This window comes from Neolamprologus brichardi, chromosome 9, assembly GCF_056152115.1.
Source record: "Neolamprologus brichardi isolate AB-2024 chromosome 9, ASM5615211v1, whole genome shotgun sequence".
Classification (NCBI taxonomy): Eukaryota; Metazoa; Chordata; class Actinopteri; order Cichliformes; family Cichlidae; genus Neolamprologus; species Neolamprologus brichardi.
Window position 1 is genome coordinate 21,011,556 of NC_142112.1, and position 23,957 is coordinate 21,035,512.

Here is a 23,957-nt window from a genome sequence, read left to right on the forward strand (position 1 = left end):
TGCATAACAAGCAAGCGAATAATGCAGAAAACAGTACAGAGAGAGAGAGCTGTGCATCGTGGTTGAAGCAAAACAGTAAAAGTAAGAGTGAATACATGACGATGTTTATGTGAAGTGTAGTTTGGATCTTCTTTTGCTGCTGGTTCAGTCAATATTGTTTGGAGGGAGATAAAACTAACAGCTTTAGAATAAGCGCATAAAGGGCATAAACATAAAGGATTTTAATGAATCGATTTTACGTTATCCAAGCCAGAATCGATTTTAATCGATAAATCGATTATAAAAACCCACCCCTACTCACTACCAGTGTAATATAACACTGAAAAAATAGGTAACGAGCAAAAATACTAGCAGACTATCACTCTTGAAGGATTAACGTAATATATTAATAATATACCAACTTCCCTTGAATTAACACTATCAGGGATATAGTAGATATAAATGATATAAGTGATATAAATGATAAGACTGTGTGAAAGTTAAGGTCAAAATAATGCAGCGTTGTAGAAGCCAAGACAAATTCTGGCATTGTTCATACCGTTCGGTTGGTGCAGATGGGGGTGAAGGCATTGGTTCCACATGTAAACAGCCTGTTCCCATTTACCAGTAGCACCCTGATGTAGTTCTGGCACTCCTCCTGTGGAAACACACCAGCAAACACACATATCGGAGTTAGCAGTTAGCAGAAGTGCCATTATCTATCCACTGACAAGCAACAGCATCAGGCAGAGACAAAATTACACTTTATGCCAATAAATGAGAAAAACACCTGCAACCACGGGAGGCCTACTCTGAAACGTGGGCAAGCTAGACAGAGTCAAATCAAGGCTAATGCCCACATGGCTTAGCCAAGTCACATCTTGATTCAACAGGGGCTGGATTTGGAGAGGGATCTGAATAAAGTGAAGAACAGATAAATGTAACGGCTGTGGGAGAGTGCCACTCAGGATTGGTTTAGAAAATAGCTTTATCTCTGTTGATTGGTCAAAAAGTGAAATATAAAGTGTAGACTCTCATACACTCTATTTAATCATCACTCTTTTAGCCAGCTCTCTACATTAATCAATTCAAACTATTTTCCCCTAAATTATGGTGAAGTACATGTTCACAGCTCCTTTCTTGGCTCAGTCCTCCTCTGAGGTTTTGGCCCGGGTTTCTAGCAAAACCACTCAGCACTTGGTTAAAAGCGCACAAATAAAGTGGGACCGACGGAGTGAGTGATTGATTGAAAGAATGATTGTCGCTGAAAGTCATGAACTCTGAATATAACGGTCCGGCTTCCACAAAGCCTTTCTGGCAATTTCCATCAGCAGGAGTCATTTTGTAGTAAATGTTACAGCAGGAGTCAGTATTCATGTCAGAGAGCGGCATTTGTTTTTGTCCTAGGACAAGGTAATAAACTCATAAGGTCTCCTCCATCTGAAAGGGGCCATGGCTGGGTTGGTGAGGCCCCTCATAGAAATTTAAAACCTTATAAATCTGCTATTGTCTGAGCCACTTGAAGTGCCCAGGGCAACCCTAACTCCCCCTCTCGAGGGTCTGATTTAGGAGTGGAGGGCATCACAGCGAGGATGGAAGGAAGGAGGGTAAGGACTTTTATTTCCCCCTATCAAGATGAAGGGTGACTCGTAAAACAACTGGTTTCCTGGTGCTAAGCACAGCCAAAGTATGTGTGTATGTGTTTATTCGCGTGTACGAGCAGTCATGCCTAATGTCATGCGTGCCTATATATCTGTGCTGTTTGTGCTGTTTGTGCAGCTTGTTACGCGCTGTATACCCGCATGCGCACGTGTGGGTGGAGGAACATGCGTGGGTTGTGAAGGGGCCCGTATAATTCAATCCTTCGCTGTAGTTTGTTTCTAGAGTAAATACCAGCATATTTAATATTTGCCCAGCCTCACAGTTTCGACTTGTTTATGAAAACTTCCTGACAAATGTTCTGCGTCCATACTGTAATACAGAGACTGCTGCGCTTGGCTCTCACATTATAAAACAAAACAGAAGCAGCAATCAAGTCCTGTCAAGTCAATTTAAGTCTCCTTTCTTTTCCCAGCTGGAATAAATCAAATACACAAAAGAAGAGCGGATGCGTGCATTAAGAAAAAACCCCCCAAACAATCACTTGTAAATTCACTCAAAGCACAGGGACGGTGTCTGTGTAATAGCTTAAGCGATGGTATATTGCTCCGCATTGAGCTAGGTAATAAACCATCGAAAGCCCTGTCAGCTGCCGGAGAATAAAGTCTTTTAATGCTATTCTTAGTGTACATCACAGGAGCTGATCCTCAGAAGGGAACAGTGAGCAAAACAATTCAGCCTTGCCAAACAGCAGTGACTCTCAAGGACTGAGGTAGCTTTGGTCTGTAATTCACAACAGCTATCTTATGCTGGCCAGCCAGTGCATGCCTATTATGGGTCCCTAACCACCTTTCACAGGAGGATAAATACACAGTAGTGCGCGCACACACACACACAGATCAGGGTTGGGCAGTTCACCTACAAGTCAAGTTTAGCCGCTAAACCATCTGTTTTGTAGGGGAATATGCCAGCTAACCACGTACAAAAACATACACTGCACAGATTGAAACAATAGGAACTCCCTTTGAACAAGATCCATAAATAGGGGCTAAGGTGTGGTGGGAAGGTCTTTACTTCACATTAAGTTGATTTGAATTGTCTTTGAGGTATATCCCATATACAAAGCAGGGATTCCCCATGTGTCCATATGTTAAAGCCACATTAAAAGCCCCGCGTTGCTTTCAAGCCTCATTATGTTTCATCATAATTTTTCCTTTGTGTTCTTTGAAACCGATCAACTGTTTCTGTAAAGACAAAAAGGCTGGTAGATCCATGATTAGTGTCTTTAGAAGATTTCTTTCCTCTTTTTTTTTTAGCTTTCAAGTCAAAGCTATTATACAGCACTGATGTGCTGGTGGGAACATCTGGGCACTTCATTTCCTCCAGTGAACAGCATTCATTCAGGTGTTATTTTTGTAGATTACCAAACCCGCAGGAAAAGGGTTGAGGAAACATGAAAGCTGCGGTGTTGTAATTTAGAAAGTCTTTCAGCAAATGCTGAAGGATTGCATTTTCGTTCATAATCGACTATCTTTTTTGTTACTCTAACAAAACATTGTGGGAAATTCCATGAATTTTCACATTAATATCTGTTCTGGTGCACAAACGTGTGCAAGAAAACAACCGTAAGTAGCAAGCGAGACGAGTTCACTGAAAAATACACTGAAACTTGTATTTTTTTTTTTCTTTTCAATTTAGTGACAAGTGTCTGATAAAGCACAATTACAGTTCAGCCATCGCCTCAACTCACCTCAGACTTTCCACGGCTGAAGCAGGCTCCCTTGGTGAATTCATCGCAGTGCCACTCAGCCTCCTGCAGAGAAAAAGAAAAGCTGTGTAAGGCTACCAATAAACCATCAAGTAGTAGCAAACACTGGGTGCCATGTCATCATCATGAAGCACTTTGAAAAGCACTCACTGAGCCCAAACAAAACAATGCCCAGCTCTAAGCCATGGGCATGATTCCCACCTTTTTGAAGTCATTTTGATGTTTGTTGACTAGCTCGGCAATACAAATGCCACAGAAGACAGGAAAACACATTTAGAAAATCAAATAGAAAAGCATGCAGCATACAGCGATCGACTTGGGTGAGGAGGGAAGGATTCAAACAGAGGCGAAAATTAATTTGACATCACATCTTCACTGTACTCTCAGAGGCACACACACGTTCTCGCACGCTCTTACGGCACACACACATGCGTTTATAAGCCCTGTTAAATACAGACATGGAATCCAATTAAGGTGGATAGCAAACAGAGACCCCCAAAAAATGAGACGCAAGAGCGTGCAAGCCGAATGTCAATTTGATTTATGTGTGAGGGAAAAGGAGGGATCTTAAGACATAACAGGCGAGTCCCTAGAGTAGGGTGTCAACGTGATTTACATGTGAAGGAGAAACAGAGGGACGCCTCTGACATTTTAAGGCAGCAGGAGGAAGAATAAGAAGATAAAGCCGACTTTTTCTCCTCCAAGGGTGAAGACACCAGCGTGCTCCACTTTCTACCTTTTAATTTCCTCGTAACCCCTGGGGAAGGGGGCTTCCTCATTGATAAAAATTCTCTATTCATGAAATGCCTGCTGGCCTTGGGAGGGCAGTAGGCCACTAAGACTCTCGCACTTGTGACAGGCAGAATTAGCCACCACTGCCACGAGCTCTGCATGACTGGCAGAGACACGAATACTTAAAAGAAAAATTGGCTGGTGAAATAATACGCTTAACGGCGAGTCACAAAAAGTTTCCAAAAGTGAGACTATTTAACTTCCGTTTTTTTTGTTGTTGCCCACAGCAGTACAACTTTCCTGCAGTAATAACCTGGAAAGTAGCCAGAGGTACAGTACTTCTCTCTGTGGGAATATAGTAAATATCGCTAACTGACAGAGAATATTAGATTTCACCTTGGTATCAGGACTGTTTTATGCCAGGACAAGAGGGGGAACGAAAGCTGAACACCCCTTAGCATTTAGTAGAACTTTTATTTCTTCTTTAGAAGGCGGTAGAAGTTTATGCTGCGTTTTATGACAAGAGCTTTTGTTTTCTGCTTCAGTGACCTTTGGGAGGCATAGAAACACCTAAATGTGTACACAGTTCAGTAACAGGGAGGAGGGGCTTAAAGGAAGGAAAGTGCTCAGCGTGTGTGCTGCAATTCGGGGAGGATAAGATATGGGACATTAATGGACGCTGGCTTCTCTCTGTCTCTTGTGTGTCACTTCCATTCCAGGCCAAAGCTGGCTATTCTGGGGCTGTGCATCCATCCACTACACAAACCACACACATCAGCACAAACAGCACAGCCTGCACACACAGCACCACTGCCGGTCCCAGCTGAATTCAATGTGGGTGCTGAAAGCGCTGAGAGCGCTTTAGCTAATCGCATGGGGGGGGGGGGGGGTGGGGGGTAAAGAAAAACTGTTAATGGCCTGAAACCTTACTCACAAGCTTTCAGTGTAAAAAAAATCAGTCATGGTACGAGGCTAAATTACAACTTGAAATCACATTAGTGGGAGCAAAGTGTTTCTTTTTGTCATCACGGGTCAATCATGTGATTTATCGTCATTCGGAGTGGTGCAGAACGTATTTTCGGAATAATACATATTCTCATTTCATATTTAAGACATCAACTTTACAGCTACTGAAGTAGGTGATGTCCACGAGCAAGTTAAGTGGCGATATGCTGACATCACAGACTGCTAACGCCACCTAATCTGACTGCCCAGGCTCAAATGGTCCAGAGTGGAGAACAGAATCACAGCCGAGCTAAGCAAGCGCCAGTGTCATTAAGAAACATTAAAAGCTCATTAGAATGCTATTGTTCAGCCCCTGTGCCTCCAAGATGAATCTGTCTTAAACTGAAATATGTCTGGAATGTGCTGTCATTAAGTAATAATAATTCTTGGCTTTATCAGAGGAAGCTGCTTCACACAAGTCTTTTCTGTGCCTTTGTCACCTAGAGGGAACTAGAATAAAGACGTAGAGGGGAAGCAAAGAAGATAAGACAGAAAGAGAGCGTCACGATCCTGGGCTATGTTGGCCAAGCATTCTTAGTTTTCATGTATTTTTGTATTTTGTTCTTTATTTAGACCACTGTTCCAGGGTTGCTCTGTTAAGTTGTTCCTTATTTGATTTCCCCTTGTGACTTTTACCCCCTGTGTGCCCCTCTGTGTATCTGTGAGCCCTCGTCTCCCCTCCTTGTGTTTCATTCAATGTTTTCCCCAGCCTGTTACGTCTCTCTCTCCTCCTGTCTGAACCTCTGTGTACTTCCTGTTTTACTTTGACAGTCTCTCGTCAGTATGCGTCATGTTGTGTTCACTCCTGCCCTGTCTCGTTACGATTATCTGTGTCAGCTGTGTTCCCCGTGTGCTCCCACTTCCCTCGTTAACCCTCTGTGTATTTAGGTCCGCGTTCTCCCTCATGCTGTGTGATTCTCCTTGTGTTTCCCGGTGAGCTTTATGTTTAGTTTTTCCCAGTTTAGTTTTGTATTACTTGTGATCTGCTTTTCATGCAATAAAGCTGTGCTTTTGAGTTTATCCCCCGTGTCCCTGTGAGTTTGCGTTTGGGTCTAATTCCTGCTTGCCACACAGCCGAAATCATGACAGAGGGCCAGGATTAAATTTAGCGACACAAAAAGCTGGTGATTTAGCCCAAAACGGAAAATACACCATATGGGACTGAAGGCATTTGGTATTTCAAGGCAATGTGACACATGTAAGGATAGCAGATCAGAGTTGCAAACGCCACTTCTGAAGTAAAAAACAAAGAAGTGAAAGCAAGAAAGAAATGCAACCACCTGAGGTAGACTCCTTTTTTTGTTTTCTTTTTTGTGTCCCGTTTGGATCTTTAGCCATCAGAATTGTTGTCTTAAGGCCAAGAAAGATGCCAAGCGGATTTATTTTACCAAGTGGATCATATTGGTCCATTTGATTGACCTTTATTATAATTATGAATTTATTTTATTTTTGGTTGCTGCAAACGGGACAGACATGACTGGGGGATAGGACAGGGAGAAAGAATGAAAGAAAGAGAGGGAGAGAATGAAAACCACCTGAGGTAGACTCCTAATGCATAAACTAGAGTGCAGAGTAGTGCATTTAATTTTCCCCAAAGGGCCACTTGAGAAACAGGGACCCTGGAGGAGGGCTGTACCAATAAGTTGAACTCAATTCTGCACAATATTTCTTTTATCTCTTTTAGAAACCTATCGATTTAATACAGATAAGAGTGGATGTTACAATTCAGCAATGGAAATTTGCAATAGGCGCGGAATATTTAATTAGCATTCCCATGTTGTCCCATTTCAGCTCCAGGCTATGCAAGCATAAAGTTACCTCAATAAACACATAGTCCCTTTCACTGAGTGCATTGCTGCCAGCCCCTCTGGAATCTCAAACTCTTACGTTATTTCACCTAAAAAGATAAGCAACACTCACAACTCTCATAAAGCGCTATGGACTAACAATCAAAACCACACACACACACAAACACACACACACACACACACACACACACACACACACACACACACACACACACACACACACACCAGTAATAAATTAAAAAAGAAATAAACAAGCAGTTTCCTTTAAAATGTGTATCTTTTTTTTTTTTTTGCCTGTCTTGTTTGGCTCTTTTGCCATCAGAATTATTGTCTAAAGGCGAAGAAAGATGCCCAACGGATTTACTTTACCAAATGGACCATCCCAGCCTTGCCGTAATGGTCTATTTGATTTACCTTTTATTGTTTATTTTATATTTTTTATTTTCACTTGCTAGATACGGGACAGACTTGAATGAGGAAAAGAAAAGGGAGAAAGAAAGAGGGGAAAAAACAGCAGAGAAGAGGGCCAGGGATAAAGGGCAAAAAACAAAAACCTAACCAAGCCCCAGGCCGAGAGGCCGAGAGGCCGAGGGCACCCCACCCTCAAAGTGGCCCGAGCAAGCCCCAGGCTCCAGGCCCCGATAAGCAGCCACCAAGGAGTGAGCCGGTGTGCACCTGGGCGCCCATCCCCGGACACAAAGACCCACCAACGCAGCGATGTCTGAGGGCGTCTGCCACTGGCAGGGGGAGTGGTGGGGGGAGATAGGCCTCCATACCTTGGAGGGCCTGAGATGTCCCTAGAGAGGTGGCGTCTGATACCCAACCTGACATATAGACACAGACATACAGGCACACACAGATACAAACATCCATTCCCACCCTCATGCTCTCATATGCACTTACTCCACACTCACCCAACGTGGAGACAGACATAAAGAGACACTGTACACACAATCACACTCCCCAAGCGTACTCTAAGCCCTGGGTCTAGGTACCCTTGCCCCTGGAGTGGAAAAAATGTGTATCTGATTTCCCACAAAATTGCAAAAACCAGCGAGCAATTTTCTGATAGGGAGTTAATCAATGAATGCTTTGTGTCTAAAATGTGACTGTATAATTCGTATTTTATTGCACCTAAGATTAAAAATAAACAAACCAATACACAACAACAGTGTTGGAGGCTGAGTGGATGGAATCAACCAGATAATACACACATTTTCTGGAAATGTAGAAAAATTCACATTTTCTGAGTCAAAATTCACCCAGAACTTGCCTTGTTTTGTATCTTGGATACTTGAAAGGTGCTGTACATGTAAAGGACCGTTACTTGGCAAAAATTCTCCTTTCTGCAGCAAAGATCACCAAAAACTGGATTAAGACAAAGGCACCAGGAAAGAAGCAGTGGGTAGGACATTATGGAGATGGAGAACTTACACGATGTATACTTAGTTGTAGTGCCGGGTTTTCAAAGGAGAGAAAATCTAAATAACCCCTCCATCATTGGTCATTCTTAGTTAACAGTATATATTTTGATGGGTGTTATAGAAGGTCTTTTTTTAAGATATGCGCCCTCCCTATACAGCAAAAATAAAACTAATAAGCCTAACAGCCAGAAAGGAGTTCACAGTGTTTATGACATCCAAGCAGAATGTAGCAAGATGCTGGAGAGATACTGTCAGCACAGAAAAGACAGGCCACATTAATCATGAAATGTTTATTATGTTTTCATCTGGTTCAATTTGTGTCGTTGGTGGGTGAGAAACAGCCGAACTGCTCAACTGATCATTTGGTGGTCGGGGGATCATTTGCTCTGCTTTCCTTTCTGTAAAAGTCATCGCACACCACTGACTCAGACCAATAATTATTTTAGAATATCAGTGAAAAAGTTAATTATATTGTACTTTCTATTTGTATAGACACAACAGGAGGCCAAACAAGAGGTCTTGAACACACACGCTGCCAAATAGCTCAGCTGTAAAGAGAAGCTTGTGCTTATTGTCAACAGGTCTAAACACAGCTGTTTGGAACCAGCGTGAGTCACTGCAGTACTAGCTCAAGTTAACTTGACAGATCTATAGCTGCTTGAAATGTTAGCGGTCCGCTCAATATTTTTACTCTTTTCTTTTCTAAATATTTTCTAATTTCTGAATTTTCTAAATGGAGAACTTTTCTGGATAATTTGTATTACTGTGCCTGTTTGTTGTCACATTTTATTTATTTTAAGCATCACTGCTACCATCTAGCGCTCAGCGAGAGCTTGATGGACAGTTTTATTTTTAACCAAAGCGGCTAAAAAATAGGAAAATTAAAATAGACTGGAATAGTATGTTAAGTAACATAAAATGTGATTACGATGCAGAAATTCAGTTAGGCAGAGAGAATTTACCACAGTCATTTGTTGCTTCAGGGAAGAAATGAAAGCAGCGGAGAAGAATTTTTTTTTTTCCTCGCATCCACCCTCTATCCTGCCCCCTGTAATGGGTGCAGTCCTTAGAGATGAACCATTGTGCCCAAGCCTCTCGCCAGCCCTCACACTGAGGGGCTATTGTTAGGTGTGGTGGGTGCAGGAGAGATACAAAGGGGGAGAGTAGGCAGGGAGGGAGACGGACAACGACAGAGGAAAGGACAGAAAAGGGAAAATAAGGGACAAATAGACAGGGGGGGAAACAACAAAGCGAAAACAGAGTCCAACTTAGGAGTCAGCCAGAACAAGGCAGACTGTGTGGGCTGAGTGAGGTAGTCAGTGAGATGGAGGAGGGAGTGAGGAGCTGAATTCCAAAACAGCAGTTTCCAGACATGATATTGAATATATTTTGCATAAAGAGGGTCCAGAGAACACACTCGCTGCTGACAGCTGTCTAGCTTTGTGAAATGACTAGCTGTGCGCCTCATTACAAGGGGACGGCGGGTTGAGAGTAAGAGCTGGACAAATCCTGTGGGGGGAAATCTAATCTGGCTTATGAATATCTGATATTACCTTCTGATGTGCTGGCACAGTATTTACTATTCACACTGATGTCTGCTGATGTGAGCTGCTGAAAGATTTACACGCGAAATTGGTCTTGATGTCATGCCTTTGCCAACGTGTAGGTCCGTGTCTCTACTCATATCATCGTGACACTTTAAACGGATGAGTCCGTGTAGAAGAGACCCCCTGCTACTGTCTGCCTTTTACAATATACTCACAACTATTATGGTTGAACATGCCGTCGCGTCCATAATATCACTGTACGTGTCTGCATCTCCAGTTCCAATCGTGCATTTTGGTCTATGCATTTAAACGGCCAAGTTAGCGCTCAGCTCAGTGAATTGGAAATGCTTCCAGAGCTATGAAGGACAGTTGCTGTTAGCTACTGATTAGCAGGGCTAATTGTTTGGCTGATGCAGTGTAATTACAAGAGACAAGGCCGTGATATATTAGACACGCAAAAGTGGAAAAAGTCCTTCTTTTAAAAAAAATTTAAAAAGAGGGGGACGGGGTGAAGGACACAATACAAGAGGAAGCAAAGAAAAATAAAAGCACAAAATACATCTCAACAGCATACAGTGTCTGTTGCCAAGGGAAACTGTTATGGATAGTGTTTTCCTGTGCGAGTGCAGGAGGACAAGAGAGAGGCTGGAGTGAATTTCCACTATTTTCTCCTCCTCGCCTATATTGAATCATGAACAATACCACTGATCCTTCCTCATCCCAGTGCTTATTGACTAACGCTGTGCCTCGGTTTTTCTGTTGAAACTCAGGCTCATCTTCTGCATCTTATTCCGATTTAGCATGGAAGCAGGATCCTGATATTGGCTTGTACAGGCCGAGTGTGTGTGTGCGTTTAGCTTTTTTTCCCCTTCCCCTGGTAATTTCTTCTTACATTAGCACCTTTGTTTATGTGAATTCAATAGACTCTTATCACTGAATGCAAATTAGAAACTTTGGGTCCTTTCGGTTCATGCTTTTAAGGACGAGCGTGGAAGTTAGCAGTGGTTTATTAGCCCAAGTAAAGAAGTAAAGACGTTGCTAAAAAATGGGCACGCTGATATTATTTGGTGAGCTCACGTGCAGACAGAAAAACAAGCAATTAATCTGAGCTGGCATAGTTAGCAATGGCAGTGCCAGCATTGATTTGCTTCCCCTAAGGCTGGCAGTAGCTGATCTCAGGATATGAATGATAAACAGGGCAGAAGGACAATACTGAATGGAGATGACATGTAATGTGCAATTTACTGTAAATAGAGAGGGAAATTGTGCTTCGTTGGGTCGTTTCAAGCTAATTGTTTGTCTGTGGAAGCTCTAAATGTCTCAGTAGTTGCACATGCTGCACAGTTACATTCCTGTCTTCTTCTTCTATTTTTTTTTCAACTCTGCTGCACAAGTTTTGAAAGTGGAGCAAGGAGAAAAGTATCCACCTTTTGTTCTTGACAGCGTTTTCCAGATCAGTGACGATGAGGGTAGAGGTTGACAGGGAGAGGAAAGCCTCTTCAGGCTACTGAGACACAGCAGGAAAAAAAAACTTTAAGTACGAGATATTAACTCCAATCAAGGTCATCGCGAGGGCTGACGCATGTGTTGATGACTGACTCTTCCCACTTCAACCCCAAACTGCCACTCGGTTTGAGCACAGGTTAGAAAGTTAACGCGATGTGAAATATTTTCTTCTCTTTATGATTCTTTAAGTGCGCCTCTGTCTTGTAAACACCCTTTATAGCTTTCCTCAGGGAGTGACACAGTTTACACTCTTAAGACCAAATCTTTAAGGTCTTCTTAGAAAACACACACTTCACAGATGGATTCGCATCCACTATTTCTTTTAAAACAAAAGTCCGCTTTCTCTCCAGCTGTTGTCCTTTTTTCTGATTTTTATTACCTCCAAACAAGGAGCCAATTTACTGAGGAGATTATGTTTGCTGGGGCTCAGTGTCAATCAATCTCCTTGTCTCATCTCGATATGTGCAACAGAAGGGCAGTGTTTAGCTACCAGTCCAAGTGTCAGTGCTTCCCCCCCCCCCCCCCCCCCCCCCACACACACACACACACACCCTTCGTAATACAACAGTAAGACTACCAGATATTCACAGTTCATTCTCTGCCTCTTGAAAAGCTTGAAAGCAACTTATCACACTGCATCCAAGGGCGGGAGAGGTAGGTTGGATTAATCTTTGCCTCAAAGGAAACCTTGGTGGCTGTTTTTTATTTTGTCCTCCCCAGAAAAGTGTCATGCATGATGAGATCAGTCATCAATCATAAGGTAATCATACCCAACTCTTTAGCATATTACAGGCTGTTTGTATTACAGTAGCTTTAAACCTTGTGCTCTGTCAAATCATACACAGCCTCCTTCTTAACGCTGCCATCCATGCAAGAACAAATCACTGCCATCGGGCATTATCTGACAGTGCTGATACATGGGGATGGGGTGAAATCACAAAGACAGGCGTAGGTGTAGCTTTTAGCTTAATTTCCTCCTGCAGAAGAGAGAGAGAGAGAGAGAGAGAGAGAGAAGCTCATGCAACTCTCTTGAACCTTGGTGCAACTGTAATAAAATGCACAGGACTACTAACAAGTGCTTGTGCTCAAACTTTCTTTGCTGGCTCTGCCACCTTCAGCACCATGTTCCCTAGTAAATCTATTTGATCAATCAGCAATGCGTGTAATGTGAGTGGAGCAACAGCGCCAAAGGGGAAATTCATTCAAGGCTTTCATATCCAACAACAATAAGAATGAGAAATATATGTAAACCCAGGCGCAGAGGCAACCAAATCTCTGCGCATTTAATCTCCTGTTTCATGCTTGGATAAAAAAAAAGGAAGGAAAGAAAGATGCTTCAAGGAGGTGAAAGGAATAATTCCCCCTTTCCTCCTTAAATTCCACCACTTGGATATATATTTATGCTTGACTTTATGGCCTTGGCATGGTTAAATGCGAAGCTGGGTCTAGTGAGCAGGTCAGCTTAAACCGGCCCCAGGCCTTGGCACGGATTACCAGATCCTATTCTCTCATAAGAAGACATCTTGGAGATGCAGGGTAGATTGGCTCAGTGGAATCTCCTTGCTGATTCTGCAAACCCAGTCGAGCACAGGATGAAAAAAAGAAGGGGAGGATAGCTGGGTGCGCGGATGCCACAGAGCAACTTTGTAAAGCATCGGAGTCCCAGCAAGCGGCCACAAAAGACCGGCTCTGCGTGAATCCTCGTCTGTCTCTGCGGGTTTCTTTTTCCTGCTTTCTTCCCTCGCTGTCTGTGTGCTGTCTCGCTGCTCCCTGGTTCCTTTGTGCGTTCTACCCTCCACTCCCTCCTGCCTAACAAATTCAGCCTCGCTTCTTATTTCTTCTGTCCATTTTCCTCATTTTCCCCTTCTAGTCAGATCTATGTCAACAACACTCCTGCTCCACCCAGCCGTTCTTGCTCCCCTGATTCTCATTCTCTTCGTCCTCATCCTCTCCCCTGGTTTTCTAGAGTGTAAATGGCAAACATAAAGAGTTGTCTAAGCATCAAAGAAGGCTTGCTGTTACCACCTGCAAATAAAGCCCTCAAAGTGTCAGTGTTTGTATGGTAACTCAGTGGGTCACAAAATTGGCTTGCTCCACAGGTGGGGATATGTGGGCTCATAGAAGAGAGGAAAAAAAGAAAGTGAAATGAGAGGATGTTGGAAAAAGAAATTAGCGACAACATGTGGGAAAGACAGGGTGAAAAAATTAAATTGCCAGCTTGCGTGCACAGCTATTTATACATATTTTGTGCAACACGCGCATGAGATGTTAGGACACTTTGATTTCTGTTTGCCATTTCAAATCATTTGTAGTATCACATTAAAGAAATTGCAGAAGATCTTTTAAAAGCTTAGACATGTGGCAAAGTACAGCTTCAAATTTCACAAACACCTTCAAATTGGATTTTAGCAAGGAGGATATTAACATAGACAACGCTTCCTATCAACACTCTTTCATTCCCTGCGAGTATCAACCCACGGCGCTGTCAACCGAGCCCACTGGAGCTCCACCGGGTTGTGAAGTTGTTGTGACATGTGAAACGCTAAACCATTTTGCTGTAACCGCTTTAGGTTGCGAGCACAGACACGCGGCATGCTAAAATTAGCGCACTGTTTGTTGAAGGGGGATTCGCCTAGAAAACTGGGTGAGTGAGACTCAGAAAACGGCAGCGGGAGACAGAATTAGCACTCACCTGGATCAGTGTCAGGTCTTCAAGATTGAGTCTGAAGAGGTGATTTCTGTGAAAAGAAGGGAAGGTGTGAGTTAATGGAGCCCTTTAATGCACTGAAAGCGAGAAACAAAGGTGTGAGGATCGGACAACAGGTCAAAACTGCACTGTTATTAAAAGGTTTTTCCATTTCAATTTCAATAAGATTTTACCATCGCTGCACCTTAATTGTTTTCTCTTTCAGGCATTCTGTAGATTTGCTTGAGATCATTGTCCTGTTGCATGACCTAATCTTGGCCAAGCTTTAGCTGTTGGACTGTAGAATACTTTGGTGTACAGAGGAGTTCACTGTTGACTTAATGACCTAAAGGTGCCCAGGTCCTGTGGCTGCAAAACAAGCTCAAATCCTCATACTTCCCTCAGTTGGTATGAAGTATTTGTGCTAGTTTGCTGTGTTTGCTTTTGGCCAAACATCTCCACTTTGGTCTCATCTGTTCATTGTTCCAGAACTCTTGTGGTTTGTTCAAATGCAACTTTGCAAACCTTAGCTTCCATGCCATTTTTAGAGGTAAGAGGGTTTTTCCTGGCAAGCCGTCCAAAGCCCTTCTTGTTCAGCCTTTTCCTAATTGTAGTGTCATGAACTTTAACATTTTACATGCTGAGGCCTGTAGAGTCTAAAATATACCTCTTGGGCTTTTTGCAGTTTCTCTGAACTGTGTCGAACATTTTTAACTTGTGAATAATCTTTCTCACTGTAGAGTGGTGGACCTCAAATTGGAAATGGCTTTATAACCCTTCTCAGATTGATGGGCAGAAACGGTTTCTTCTATAAGATCATTGCTGTTATCGTTCTTCCTTTGTTAACACAAGCCTGACTCAAGCAAATTGTAAAAACTGCTAGAGATTAGTGATTCATTAATCAAGTCCATCTGATTAGCAGCACCTACGGCTTACCCTTCCTACAGTCTTCAGTTTTATGAAAGTAGTAAAAGATTACTTGATATTTTGGCTTAGTTTATGTTGAAAAAAGAAAATACAGTGTGTTATATATGCCATGTGTTGTTGTTCATCTGATTTTAGAATTCGGTAAGAACCATACAATTTATTTTTATTATTTTATTGTTATTCCTGATATGTAAAACCTCTCATTTAAAAGAGGATGTGCTTTCTTTTTTATATGCCTGTTTCACTGTAACTAGTTATATAGCTTCAATCCACGAGGCTCAAGTGAGGATGAGAAGCAGGCTACAGACTTCAGACAGCCTCAGTCCTCTCCAGCGCCACTCCCTCATTTTTACTCCTATTTTTTGGGAAACTTGCTCTCATCACACCGACCTTTGTCGAATTCAGTTCCACATGTGCTGCAGTATAATACGGGAATTGTAAATAGACTTTGTTGTGTAAAATTGGTGAAGTTCCCCTTTAAAAATGCCACATCTGAAGCTTCTAAAGTTCCCGCAGTTGGAGTTAAAATGAATCTTTTCATAGGTGGCACAAGGAATTGTAAGAGCGTAGTCAGGGTATTGAAATGAACTGTATTCAACGGATGGCTGAATTCAACGACTGCAGCAAATGATGGACCTCTAGGTTTCTCCAACCCATAATTAGGACACCAAAAAAAAGAGTAGATAAAGCATAGCTAAAAGGTTTTATGCTCCTATTCCCAGGGTTTCACATGTATGAAAAGAGTAAGTGAGAGAGGGGGGGAAGGCAACTGAAGGACAATCAAAGCCTGACTGTGAAATCGCACTCTAATAAGTATGTCCTGCCTTGCCTGGAGCTTTTCAAATCTGCAAGGCACAAACAACACTGATTCACTGGCATTTCTAACTTTTCAAGAAACATCATAGTTGTAATGAATCCTGTCTCAAGAGGAATATTCTATAATTTGACTAACAATGTCTCAGGCTGTCTACTACAGCCATTATCCACCATTACCAGAATGAGATCACATGAAATTTGACAATTACGACTAAAAGCATTATTTACTGTGATTTTTTCCCCCTTTGAGATTTCTGTAATATCCATGTTTTTGCAGGTCCGTGCCACCAAAAGGCAAATTTTTAAAGAGGAATGTTATATGTGCATATGACATGTGCCCACGCTTTCGAATAATCTGCCGAAGATAGCTCAGTCTTGTTTTTTTTTTTTAAACTTTCATACCCAACTTAAATCAGCTTGTAACTTACTTTGTAACATGACCGTCTACTCAAATCATAACACGTTTAATCTTCATTTTAGCACTTTCTACAGATGTCTATAGAAATGCATATACATACACTCTTAGGCTGAACAATTAGAAGAAGAAATTTCACTTTGTGGCTTTAAGTACAGACAGACCAGCTGCAAGAGGAGGTGTGGATGTATACCTCGGGCCCTAAAATGGCTTTTTTCGGACAAGCTGAAATCTACTTGAAAGGTCTTGTGTGACTGGCTACAAAGGTAGGTCAGTGCCTACAGGCTATCAAGTTAAAATGCCCAGCTTTACAAATAGATATAAATATGTAATAACATTGGGGTCTATAGCTATTTTCTCCCATCATGACAGTCGTAGAGTTATAAAACGTATTGTGCAAGACTTAAAAGTTTACCATCTTTGATCAGAAGGTGCAGACTCACTGAAATGGACCTCAGCCATGTTTGTGGTGTTGGTGCTTTTTGGACAATTTTTAATGCAGCTACATGACATAGAAATGCTATTTGCTGCACAGATATTTGTACTAATTTGTTCACTCATTAGCATTAATAAGCAGGTTTATGCGCATGTCAAATACTCCCATGTCAAATACTCCCATATTTATGTAGCTTGCTCACTTAGCTAGCTAGCATGATCTAAATACTTATCAACAAAGCCTGGCAATGGAAAGTAAATTCAACAAACAGAAAACAAACCAAAAAAACAAGATGACGTTGCCCAAACTGAGGTTCCGAAATGTAAATCCACAAAACATAAAGTGATATCATGGTGCATGTATCCATTTTTTATATACAGTCTATGGTTTTAGAAAGCAGGTATGCTGAGTTGCTGCATTACATAGATAGGGATATTTGTTAAGTTTATTTCTGAGAAAAAATATTTTATTCAAAGATGATCTGGACTGCATGATTTTTTTTCCATTACTTGATTTGCTTAAAAGCTCTTGAACAGACACAGATTTTGCAAACGTGTAGGAAGATAACCTATCAGGTGCTTTTTTTCATGCAAACAAACAGTTTTACAGAGCAATCTTTAATTTTTTTTCTCTAAATAAAGCAGATATCTCATTACAGAGTAAAAATCCTAAAGTCTGTTTCCTCAAGCACCTGAATACACATGCACATACAAATAAGTGCTTTGGCAAAGATCAGTCTCCTGAAGAGTGGCTATCAGCCAGGTCTCAGCGTGGCCACGGCCTCCTATTTTACTGTATTGATATTTTCATCGATCCCTCCTTCCTTCCATTATCACTCATACTTCTAACCCAACCTGCAGTCATCTATCTAGCTACACTGCCTTTCATACTTAGACACTCAACAGCCATCGAGTTGGCACAGAGAAGTGAAGAAAATCTCTTATTTGATTTTTTTGAGTGTTGTGTGCATGTGTTGATATAACTGCCTGAATCTTGAATGGTAGCTAAAAATAAAAGATGGCTTTTATTTGCTGCATTATGTTATGTTATATTATATTATATTATATTATATTATATTATATTATATTATATTATATTATATTATATTATATTATATTATATTCCTTACCATGTTTTCCAGGGGGGATTTACTCACCTGTAAGACCTTTATCCACCCACATACATTTTCCAGATTAAGCCTTTCCATCTTAAGGTTCTAGGTGCATTAGTAAATTCCCTGGGCTCACTTTGTTTCTGTTTGCTTTGCTGCGCTCCTTCCTGATAGCTTTCCTGTTATCTCCTGTTGATGTTGCCATGATTATTTCTTTCTACAACTACTAAAGCTATTAAGTGAAGTGCATAGCTTACTTCATCAGCAATGAAGCAAACACTTACACATCTAAGTCTTCAAGCACATATAACATTTGAAAACAACAACAACAGTGTTTATTCACAACTTTATACATTCATTCATTCATTTGGGATCTTAGCCTAACCACAACTACTACTTACTAATCTCTGACCTTACCCTGACCTTCAACCAAGCCTTCACCCTTAAATGTAAGGATTTATGTTTTGGGCACTTAGTGTTTGTCTCTAAAAGTGAGGCTAATCCCAACGATGTCACTGTGTAAACAGATTTATGTCCTCACAACATAAGCAATACAAGTACACATATATGCAAACACACACACACTTGGCTGTGCTCGACAAAGACAATGGACTTGGAAACAATCTCCAAAGCCATTTTTCTTTTGAAGACATCTATGGAGAAACTGATCATTACTCATGCAACGCACCAACAAACGCTGCAAAAAAAAACAAAAAAACAAGAATGAAAGACAACAAAAGCACAGACAACAAAGACAAAGGACAAAGGAAAGAGAATGAGAAAAGTAACAATGTTGGATATGGGTTACCTGGCGCCGACGATAAGTTCGTTCTGGCCAGGGTCAAAGGTCAGCTGTGAATAATCCACCGTGCCCTCTGCTTTGAACCTGAAGATCCAGGGCTCCATTTCTGTCAACAACACAGAGGACAAAATGTCAATGAGCCAATCAGAGTGGAGCTGGCAGTAAATGACAGCTGTGCTGATGAATAATGTTAGTTCAAAGGGGTGCTGCAACTTTTCTCAAGGCACTCGAATACACTGCTCAGAAAAATTAGAAAAACACTTTGAAAGCAGATCAGATCTCAATGGAGGGGGAAACATATCTACACTGATATGAACGGGGTAATGTGTTCGAAATGAAAGGATTCGACATTGTTTGATGGAAAAGAAAATTATAAACCGAGGGCTGATTTCAAAGACACACCAAAAATCAAAGTGAAAAAATGATGTGGGAGAATAGTCCATTTTGCAGATATTACATTGCAGCAATTCAAAATGGTAGTCAGTATTTTGTATGGGCCCTACGTGCTTCTATGCATGCCTGACAACGTTGGGGCATGCTACTAATGAGACGAAGGACGGTGTCCCGGGGGATCTCCTCCCACATCTGGACCAGGGCATCACTGAGATCCTGGACAGTTTAGCGTACAGGTAAGATGGACTGAAACATAATGTCCCAGAGGTTTTTTTTAATTGGATTTCAGTCAGGAGAGTGTGGGGACCAGTCAATGGTATCAATCCGTTCATTCCCCTATGAAATGCCTGGATAGATCACTGGGCATTGTTAGGCACCAGGACCACTGCACCAGGGTAGGATCTGACAATGAGTCAAAGACTTCATCCTGATAATGGCATTCAGAGTGCTGTTGTGCATCCCTCCATGGATGTACCTCCCCAGACTATCACTGACCCACCAAACCGGGCATGCTGAACAGTGTTACAGGCAGCATAACGTTCTCCGCGGCTTCTCCAAACCCTTTTACATCTGTTACATATACTTAGGGTGAACCTGCTCTCAACTGTGGAAAGCAGAGGGCCCACTAAAGGATGTCAGGTCCTTAAGCCACCCTCACAAAGTCTGTTTCTGGTTGTTTGGTCAGAGACATTCACACCAGCAGTCTGCTGGAGGTAATTTTGTAGCTGTAGCAGTGCTCATCCTGTCCCCCCTTGCAGAAACGAGCAGATACCGGTCCTGCTGACGGGTCAATGCCCTTCTACAGACCTGTTCTGTCTCTCATGGAGAATTTCTGTAGAGTATACATAAGGTATCACCTCATTCTACTAAGAGTGACACTAGCCAAATGCAAAACTAGTGAAAAAACAGTCAGAAATATGAGGAGGGAAGATTTCAGTGGTGTCCATCTGTAAAACCATTTGCGTTTTGGTGTTTGTCTCATTGTTGCCCGTATGTATAAAAGAACCTATGCTGGCCATACATTAGCGTATACATACCAAAGGCCCTCCATTGAAACCATGTTTGGTTTATCTATTCTGGGCTGATGTAGGGACAAGGCAGCTGGAAATGGCAGGCTCCCTGAAAAAGGCCTCCTGCATATGTAGATATGAAGGGCACATTCTAAATGAACCAAAACACAATTATTTCTAAGTGATTATCCTCTAATGAAAACACAGTTATGACTAATATGCTAAATTTTAAGGTGTCCCTGAATCCCAGATAAGCTTTAAATGAGACATTAATATGTACGGAAATTACTTAAAAGTGAGCAACTGGTACTTGGTGCTCGTACAACAATATTTGTTTATCACCATCCCCCAACTGAATCTGTCAGTCCACTTCGTCACTGCCATGATTTAAACTGGGTTTGAAGAAATGAAGATGAGACTGAGTAAAGAACACAAAGACTCTGCACCGTCACTCATTCAAAAGTTCTTCAGCGTGGATAAAAGTACTTTGACGTTAGTGTTTCACAAGCTCCTTTTCTTAAAATCTTCCAAAGTGAAACCTGAAATTTGGATGTCTTATGACTCACTGGGAAACCATTTAAATTCAGCACAAGTACATCACTGAACAACTAGTGCTGATCGACACAAGGAAATTAATGCTCTGCAAAAACTACGAGGCAGATGAGAATTGGACTTTTGTTTTTATGGACGATCTGACCGCTTCTCCATGTTACAGGGAAACAGAGACAGAAAGATAGAGAGAGCGAGATCCCAGACAGACGCTGACATCTTATCCACAACATGCCTGTTGGCGCCCAACCCATTAACCCTTGACCAATTGAATCAAGCTGCGAGGATGGTCTGTCTACTGTCTGGTTACCTGATAGGTTTAGCTGAGAGTAGTCGGTCAGTCATTATAGTGATAAATCACTTGCTTGATCTGGAGTCATTATTGAAGTATTGCTGTACACAAAAGTCTGGCTACATTTAAAATAACTTAAACGGGACATTTCCTTCAGATATCTAGGAATTACTGCGTGCGTGAATATCTCCGAGCAGGGTGCCAAGGCAAATTTCTTTTAGCGGTTGCTACAGTGATTTAAAATCATTCATCACTACATTTGCGAGCTATTTCCACACTAAAAATTTCAAAGGGACGTTTTTAATTTACCGGGGAGCTTTCCATCAGGGCTGGAACAGAGGGAGAGGACAGCTTGAATATCCCCCCTCGAAACACATTATCTGCTTCTTCAGGCACACCTGTCAGACAGCGTTTCAAATGAAAGCACGCTCTCCCTTGACTGCATCAAAAGCAAGTACTTCGAGTTTCTGTGACAAACGTGGGATTTGTGAGTGGCTCAAAATGAAGACAAACAAAGCAAAGAAACAGGAGCTTCCAAAGAACATCTGCTGCCACCAACTCACGTAGTGGGACCAAACCCTGACTCTCCTAACAAAACAATATCATCCGCGGAGACAGCGCCGCTGTATGCAAAGACATTTTTCCCCTTGTTCTCTTTCAAGTCCCCGGTGATAAGTACAAGAGAACTGCGAGACAGAAAAACACCCCGCGTCTTACTCCACACAGCATTAATGCATTTTCATTAGCCCTGCTGTAATAAATATCTGGAAGATCGCAGCCAACTTCACCCCAAAGATTTCATTTTGCTTAATGGCTGCTGCTCCGCTTATTCTAGAGAGAGAGAGCAAGTTTTGGATGTGCGAATCCTCTGACTCCAATGGGCTTGTTTTTTGGGGTTTTTTTATAGTACGCCATCGAGAGGATCCCTAGCATACAAATGCAGTTGTGACACCCCCCGGGGGGAAGACGGCGCTTGACGAACCCAGCTTCTCATAAATCTCCCTGACTCACCAGGGAAGGCTCCGTAACGGGGTGATGGAGAGTGTGTCTGTGTGTGTGTGTGTCTGCATGTATGAGACGGAAAGAGGGAGAAGAGGGGATATTTGTTAGGAGTGTGCAAAAGGGGCAAAAGGTTCTAATTGAACACAAAAGCACTCAAAGGATTTATGGCCTTTTGTGAAGAGGCCAAGGAACCATTCATAAACATTCATAGCCAGCGTGGACGGGCCCTCCCAAGGCTGTGCAGCTAAATATATGCGGAGCTTCCCAACATCCCACTCATTGGGGGGGTTTGGCACATTGGCCTTTGGCTTTCCCGCTACAAAAGTGTGGCACACTTGGAAAGAGTTTTACAAAACAACATTCCTGGATGCTGGTTTACCATCACCAAAAGAATATTTCAATTTCTCATCTAACTTGATATATATGTGTTTTTTTCTTTTTTGGATAGATTGTAGAAGGTAATTTTAGAGGCACCCAGGGAGAATTACATGATCCAACACACAGCCAACAAATTAACCTTATCGTTAACCCAGCAGATGAGGGACCAGTGGGACGACCCCTCCAACTAATAAGACAAATCCAATTTCCTATCTCCTTTACTAAATTTCAGCGCTGCTTTGCATGTTGCATGGGTTCACATGAGCTGCTCTTTAAATGCATGTGATAATGTAATCACATCAAGGCTTGTACAGCAGCTGACTGAATCAGGGGATTGGCTGCTCATAAGACGACGGCGTGCAGACACACACGCGGGACGGCTCACACACAAACACACACATGGATCAGGGGTGTAAATTCAGAGCGCAGCCAGGGCTCTGGGCCAACACGAAACCAGCGAACACACACATATAAACCCCCTTCCCCCCTTTTCTCAGTCCCAACTTATCCTCTTAACCCCTGTCTCCCACCTCCTCAAAATAGAACCCATCACTCACATGCCATTTGTTATTCCCTTCTATGACACACGGCAGTTGACACGAAGACAAAACGACAGGATATATAAATATTTACACTGAGCATCAGAGGCCACGCCACTCTCCAGTCTGCCAGTGCTTAAAGTTGCCGCTCGATAAGCACTGCCAGGCTGACAACAATGGCAACATGTGGAACCAATTCTGAAACATGAATGGTTTCTCTGTGAGTGGTGTAAATAGAGTGTGGCGGTGGGCGCTCACATAAACGAAGAGCCAATTCACACTAAAATGCCGCCCTGCGGTAATGGCGCTGCGGCGAGAATAGCAACTATTTGTTCAAGTTGTTACAAGGAAACGACTGGTCCGCGCAGTCGAAGAACTGACACCTGTGCGTTTGGAGAAAATCCAAAGCAAAAAAAGGCGAGGGTGCTTAAGAGCTTCATGCACGGCTCAGCGCCCCGAGGTTCCTGCATGTTGTTTTTTGCGGGTTTTTTTAGAGCAAAAAAACAAAAAAAAAACAAACCCCAAGCACAATTTCCAGCTAGAAGTCCTACAACTTCAACTCCCATTGCTGTGTTTTGGCCCCGGGGCAGTGAGTGAATCATGCAAAACAAACCACGGTAAAAAGCCACAAATAAGTGTGCACTAAAATATTTAAATCCAATGTGTATTTAGGACAGAAGCGCTTTTACCAGGATGACCAGATCTCTTCAGTCCACTCAGAGGAATATAAAATGAAAACAAATATGCATGGTGATGACATCTTAGAGAAGTTGGGGAACGTAAAAATGCACTAATCCCAAAAATATGGATGGCGCCTCATTTGTTCCCCAGGCAGATTGCCACCCATTTAAGTAAAACATGGCTAATGCATACCTGACCTTGGACATTAATACAGACGTTAAGCTCCAAAGACCTCAGTGGGCTTTAAATTTAAAAGACACATCCCCAAAAGGCCAATTAAAGCATCTCTGACACTTCTTGCGGCCTGTTGCATTTATGAATTCTATAAGGCCATTTGTTTATTTTCTTGCTTTCACTCCCCTCCTTCTAACGATGTGTTTGCTGTTCGGGGATGATAAAAGCTGAGCTCAGTTTGTGGCTGTAAAACAAGTCGGGCTGTTGCTCTCCACAGAGACATGGCCCTCGGCTTGGCCTGTGAAGACATTGTTTACACCACAGTTTATAACCTTTAAAAGCCTTTCAAGCCTACACCTAGGAACTCTTGTTAAATAC

General features: G+C 42.2%; 1 protein-coding gene across 2 annotated transcripts in view; it reads right to left on the reverse strand.

The window, feature by feature from the left end:
- sema5a (sema domain, seven thrombospondin repeats (type 1 and type 1-like), transmembrane domain (TM) and short cytoplasmic domain, (semaphorin) 5A) overlaps window positions 1-23,957 on the reverse strand; it is a 144,181-nt gene that overhangs the window by 71,824 nt on the left and 48,400 nt on the right. For both annotated transcript variants that reach the window (XR_437047.3, XM_006794637.3), the window contains exons 3-6: window positions 18,568-18,667; window positions 14,061-14,106; window positions 3,329-3,391; window positions 539-637 (exon numbers count right to left, since the gene is read on the reverse strand). Coding sequence is in view for 1 of the 2 variants with exons in the window: in XM_006794637.3 (XP_006794700.2) it covers window positions 539-637; window positions 3,329-3,391; window positions 14,061-14,106; window positions 18,568-18,667 (308 nt within the window). In the remaining variant the exon portion in view is untranslated. The remainder of the gene's footprint in view (window positions 1-538; window positions 638-3,328; window positions 3,392-14,060; window positions 14,107-18,567; window positions 18,668-23,957) is intronic.